Genomic DNA, 6,350 nt, shown 5'->3' on the forward strand with positions numbered 1-6,350 from the left:
CCTCCCTTTTTCCCTTTGCTCTACCTTATTTGGTTTTTTTTTTTTGCAGAAGACTTGACACCATTGGGGGGAGGCAAATATGTAGAAAGTTCCTTTGCTTCATTTCAAGAAATGCTTTACTCTTTATAGAGCCAGAGATGCACCAAGTCTGAAGGGTGGTGGAGACTGGTTGGCAAGGGGAAGCATTCCTGGTTTTTTTGCTAGAGACGGCCCCAAGCCAGGATGACAGAGGGCTTGCCGCCGCCTCCCAGGAATCAGTAGGATGCACTTCACCAAAAAAGCGTTCACAATGGACCTGAGTTCAAACACATTCAGTTTATTCCAGCTACTTTTTAACAGCCAGAGCACCCAGGTACATTGCATCTAGGGCTGAAATAAAAGCCTCTGAATACTTATCTTTTTGACCCAGTGTTGCTTTTATGGGTCAAGGGTTTGGTTTGGGTGGGGGTGGGGTGGGGTGTTTGGTTTTGGTTTTTTGCATGAAGCCTCCCAGCTGATCTCAAAAGGAGGTTGCCAAAAAGCAGGGATTAGGGTTTCACGAACAACATATACACCTTACAGACGCCATCAAAAGCATCCAGATTCTGTGAACCCCCCCAAATTTTACTACTATGTCAAATAGACTCTGCCCACAACTGAGTTTCCAGAATCCCCACTGGTCCACAAGGTTCACTGTGACCCCAGGAGCCACGGGGATCCAGCCCAACCACGGAGAACCCCTACTGCTCACCTCATAGCTGTGGACTGATCCAACAAAAACCTTCCCGATGTCCAGCTGGTCAAAGCCGAAGCGGAGCCGGGGCCCCATGCCTTCCCCTTTGACACGCAGGGGCAGCCTGGTCTCTCGGCCTGGGGAGAGATTTCCATTTCAGTACAATAATTCCATCTATCGCCCTGGATCTTCCGGGCTGCCTCAGTGCTAGTCCCTGACGCTGGGCTGGATGGGACCAGCTCTAGATGCTCCAGGAGAAGATACAGGACCCTTCTTTCCCTCAGGAGATATGCTCTTGAGTTGGTTTCTAATTTCTAACCAACTCCCCTTGGGCTGGTTTCTAATTTAGCAATCAGTTTGCACCCTGAAAAAGCCATGCTGAGTTTAAAATGTGATCTCTGAATTTCTTCCCATGCATGTAGAAGAGCTTTGAAATCCATTCAGTGAAGGTGCAAAGCTCACGTAACAGAACCGAAGATAAAAATCCTGCCTGAGCCCAATATACAGCTCCATATCTGCGTGCTCCAGTGCCTAAAGAACACAGGGCTTTGTGATCTCTAGAGAGGAGAAGCTATTCCCACCATGACACCGAAAACTCAAGCTTTGTAAAGACACCTTACCCAAAGGTAAGCAAAGGAGGCTCCGAGGGGATCTCATCACCATCTACCAGTATCAAAGGGGTGGCTACAAGGAAGATGGAGACTCCCTTTTCACAAGGAGTCCCATGGAGAGGACAAGGGGGAATGGACAAAAGTTGCTCTTGGGGAGATTCCGACGGGACATGAGAGGGAAATTTTTCCCCACGAGAACAGTCACTTATTGGAATAATCTCCCCGGGGAGGGGTTGACTCTGCCACCTTGGACACTTTTAAGGTTCAGCTGGACAGGGTGCTGGGCCATCTTGTCTAGACTGTGCACTCGCCTAGAAAGGTTGGACCAGATGATCCTCGAGGTCCCTTCCAACCTGGGATTCCATGATTCTATGATAAGCATACTTGCAAAGGTGACTGAGACAGAAAGGCTTACTGGTAAACCCTAAGATGTTCATTATTTTCCCTAAGTCTGCTAAGATGATGTAGTGCAGAATCTTTCGGTCTGAAAGCTATTCTGAACCACAGGAGCAGGCCAAAGTGCCTGAATCCCAGCTCAAATTTTGGCTTGGGTCTCCCTGCCATCCCATTCTACTCTCCACAGAAAACAAGCAGCACAAGGCAGAAAAAGCCCCAAAAGTTGTATAAAACCTTCACTGTAGCTTTTGTGCAAAAATATTCCTCTTTCCTTCAAGCTCCTTTCATGCAATGCTCCCCATTTATTAAAAGATTAGGGACTGAAGGTTGCCTTTTTTAAAGAGAGTCTTCTGTATAGTTACTCTAGAATGCCCCAAAATAACTTTATTCCAAAGAGCAGTCCAGGTGCTAGGTCACAAACAGGGACTAGATCACAACTGGAACAGCCTTTTCAATGATTACTGACTTTTTGATCTCGCAACCGCGGGACAAGGATGTCTGATAACATCCAAAGCCAGAAAGAAAGAGCTAGGGAGCTTTTGTTGAATTCAACATTTTTCAAGTGGATCCAGCCAAAGCCCAGCTGATGGCAGAGGGCTTTAATTGGAGGGCTGTGCACTTCTAGCTCACAGATATTATAAAAGAGGCAGCGCTGGGTGTGCCCTGTCAAAAGATTTCTCCATCTTGCATCATGTGTGGCTTACTTTTCATTAAAAACTCTAAGTCTAAGCCATTAAAGCTCTTAGGAAATGGCAGAGATTTCCAAGTCCATGATCATGCCGAGACATGTCCCACTGTGATTGTCGGAGTGGCAGTTCCCCGCCTTCTGCAGTAGGTCCTCATCCTCTCCCCTGAAGGTCCATGGAAATCATCCTTTCTTCTACCCCTACACTGAACTTGAAACTTTAGGAAATGCCAGGAATTTTGCTCTTCCTCCTTCAAGGTGAACCTCAGAGTGGGTTTTTCCCAAAGGAGGAGGAGCAGGCTAAACTGCAGGCAGCATTCAGGAGAGCCACCTCTTTGTGAGGAGCTGGGGCTTTCAGGAGCATCCAGCCTTTGCCCAACGCTTGGGTATAGCTGGGCTCTGGCACTGCGATGCTCCCACCATAACATGTCCTGGAGCAGACAGACCAAGGGCATGGAGGGGCTACAGCCTCCTTATCCTCAATCCCAAATCCATACCTGATACTGTGGAGCAAGAATTTGGATCTCAGTAGGAATAATACCTTGGCAAGTCACGCAGGGTGTACAATTTGGCATTGCTGCCTTGCTTTCAGATAAATAGAGGTGCAGCTGGCCCAGCAGCACAGGACTGTGTTTCCAACATCCTTAACTTCTGCTGCTTTCTGACTCTTGGTTTCTTGTTCACAGAATGTCCCCGTGGTTTGTGACTGTTTTCAAATGCGATTCTGATCTGAACACATCAATAAACGGTTTTATATGACGTAGGGCAATTCTGTCACAAGGTAAGGGAGGGAGTGACCATCATTTGGGATTTTGCTTCTCCCTGAAAGAGCGGCTTACAAAGGGGTTTTGCAAGGTGGGACCCAATACAGTTCTGTGTGCAGACAAAACTAAGAATGAATTTTAGGTGGCTGAGCACCCCACTGTGCGCTCCCTTCCAGCACTCAAGAGCCACGGCTTTATTTGCATGAATAACTAAGAAAGTTCATTTTGAGCTTAAATATTTGCCAAGAGCAAATTTCCAACCATTTCTTAACTGCCAGCTCTGCAAGTTGCCTGGAACTGGTTAGTTCTTTAAATCACCTGGTCCAGAAGCATCTGCTAAGCAATTTACGGAGGCACCTGAAAAAAACGTGGAGGCCAAAGCCCCTTTTCCAGTGGGGCACGAGATCCAGCTGCACAATTCACAGTGCTGTGCTTGGGCAAAGCTTCCAAATATTCCCAGCTAGGGGCAGGCATGCCATCAGCACATCACCCTCCAAAGGGATTTGTGACTGGCATGCAAACGCACAAGGAAGGCAGCCACGCTTCTTAGAGGAACCAAGAAGAAAAATTAATTGACCCCCTAGTTAAAGACTGTTGTTTTCTTTAAAGTCTTTTTTGTGCCCAGGGACCTTGACTCTGGGACAGTTTCCATCCTGACAATACAGTGGATCAGCTCTGTTCTGTAAGGGATGAGGGATAGGCGCATCAGACCTCGTAGAGGTCCTCTTCCAAGGAGCCAGTGGAAGGGTTAAGCTCTCCTGAGGTCCCATCAGGATCTTTCAGGAGCAGGCTCCACTTTCTTAACACAGATCATTTGCCCAGCTCTACTTTGTAGAGCTCCCAGACCAGCTCAAGGGTTACATGCAAGTAGTTTTCCTATTTCTCTGCAACAAAAAAGCTCTCCAGGGCCCAATCCCTGGAGATCCCTGCAGCAAAGTGATGGATGCCCCCACCACCACAGCAAGAATTCCAGAGCCAAAAGCACAGCACTGAGTGAGGAATCCCTTGGGAGCAACTTTTTAAATCAATCCTTTCCTTCCACAGCTCTAACAACCACAGCTGGTGGGCAGGATGACAGTTTGTTAACACAAGCCCTGTGTAATTACTGTAGGTGGCATTTGCCAAGTAAACCCTGCGCAATTACTGTATAAATAAGAAGTCATTTCATGACATTTGTATTTGTCAGCTTGGAGCAGTAAGGAAAGCAACAAAGCAGCTGGGTTAGTGACTTCGGCATCCTCCAGAACAGGAGCTGGGCTGCTGGAGGACCACAGGTCTTGCACCTCTTCCTCTTCGATGAGGAAAACCATAGTGTTGCAGGAAAACCATCTCCCGCTCTTGAAAAACCCCTTAAGCAGCACCATGCAGGGACGCAGAGGAAGGACGAGGTAACCCGAACCATGCAGCTTGCTGCAAGCATTCCCTGCCCCGTGCTAGCACAGCAAAACGATCACCTCTCTAAGGGCACAGATGGTATAAACTTGGGTGGGTCAACGATAACTGCTCCCAGAAAATGACTTGACTGCGCTTCTGTAAGACAGGATGTGCAGAAAACTCACCTAGCAGACTGCTCGGACTCTGATTTCCAAGGGAGGGTGTCCATCCCGCTGAGCACAGCAAGCCCTGTGCAATGCTACCCGTATGCACCATAGACTCAGAGCCCCAAGGTGACGATTCCCATGCAGGGGAGAGGAGCACATGCTGGCCAGAGGTGGTTCTTTCACAGACACCCCTGCACTCAGCAGGGCTCAGTCACTGAATTCTAGCAGCATGTGGGGAGCAGGAAGTGATCCAGGGCCTGGGAGTACATTCAGAGCTCTGCTCCTACCACTGCAGGCATCTGATGATGCAACCATGTCATAAAGACACATCTTGGAGGTAAATAGTCTACAGGGGCTTAGTGCTAGTCCACTAAAGCTGTTCTGCTGTATAGCTATTTAGCCTTTACAGACACCTCACAGCAGAGCACAGAATCCCAGGTTAGAAGGGACCTCAAGGATCATCTGGTCCAACCTTTCTAGGCAACAGCACAGTCTAGACAAGATGGCCCAGCACCCTGCCCAGCTGAGCCTTAAAAATGTCCAAGGTGGCAGAATCAACCCCTCCCCTGGTGAGATTATTCCAATAAGTGACTGTTCTCGTGGGGAAAAATTTCCCTCTCATGTCCCGCTGGAATCTCCCCAAGAGCAATATGTGTCCATTCCCCCTTGTCCTCTCCATGGGACTCCTTGTGAAAAGGGAGTCTCATCTTCCTTGTAGCCACCCCTTTGATACTGGTAGATGGTGATGAGATGCCCTCGAAGCTTCCTTTTCTCAAGGCTGAACAAACCCAGCTCTCTCAGCCCATCTTCATATGGCTAAGAGAGGCTTCCCAGCCCTTGGATCACCTTGGTGGCCCTGCTCTGGACCCCCTCCAGCCTGTCCACACCTTTTTTGTATAGTGGGGAGCAAATGCTGGCAAACCCACTGCATGAAAACTTATCCCTTCGTTGCCTTGGTTGTTCTGGGATGAGTGATCCAAGCTTGTAGGCAGGCATCCTGAGGGCTGGCTTTGGGCAGGAGACCGCATGGAATCCGCAGGATCAGCGGACATGTGCCAGCACCGCCCCACTGGCCACTGACCCTTCCTAGCAATTAGATGAGAACCAAGCAGGCTTGGTTCTACTTGTGCCTCCCCTTCCCTGCAGGTAACAGAAGTAGGAGGAAGGAGCTGTACCTGAGATGTCACAGTAGACTGTTTGTTGATAGACTCTGGCTTCTTGGGGTTTAAAGATCACATGAATTTCAGCCGAAGAATTTGGCCAGACGTCTCCCTCCTAAAACAGAAGGAGACAGCAAACCATTTATCTTCAAACATTACATTTCTTGTTTTCAAGCCACAGCCCTGTAGCCTATATTTAGAGCATCAGTGAAGAGCAAGGATCAAATAACACTTAAAATTTTTAAGAATTTGGAAGCAGCTACAAAAAAACCCGAGTCCCTTACCTTTACTGGCACCCGGTAGAGGCATTTTGTTAAATTAGGGCTAGAATCTTAGAATCGTTTGGGTTGGAAAAGCCCTTCAAGATGATCAAGCCCAACCGTTCCTCTAACCCTGCCAGCCCACCACTAAACCCTGGCCCTAAGCAACTCATCTATCCTTCGTTTAAATACTCCAAGGGATGGGGACTCGGCTCCTTCCC

The 6,350-nt window shown here is 48.3% G+C and overlaps 1 protein-coding gene across 2 annotated transcripts in view; it reads right to left on the reverse strand.

Moving 5' to 3' along the window:
• The window catches only part of LOC118452748 (hydrocephalus-inducing protein homolog), a 137,217-nt gene that overhangs the window by 59,466 nt on the left and 71,401 nt on the right, over nucleotides 1-6,350 (reverse strand). For both annotated transcript variants that reach the window (XM_035898720.1, XM_035898721.1), the window contains exons 11-12: nucleotides 5,885-5,984; nucleotides 731-849 (exon numbers count right to left, since the gene is read on the reverse strand). In XM_035898720.1, the coding sequence (XP_035754613.1) occupies nucleotides 731-849; nucleotides 5,885-5,984 (219 nt within the window). The remainder of the gene's footprint in view (nucleotides 1-730; nucleotides 850-5,884; nucleotides 5,985-6,350) is intronic.

The sequence above is a fragment of the Egretta garzetta genome, unplaced genomic scaffold (assembly GCF_000687185.1).
Source record: "Egretta garzetta isolate BGI_Z169 unplaced genomic scaffold, ASM68718v1 scaffold27, whole genome shotgun sequence".
NCBI lineage: Eukaryota > Metazoa > Chordata > Aves > Pelecaniformes > Ardeidae > Egretta > Egretta garzetta.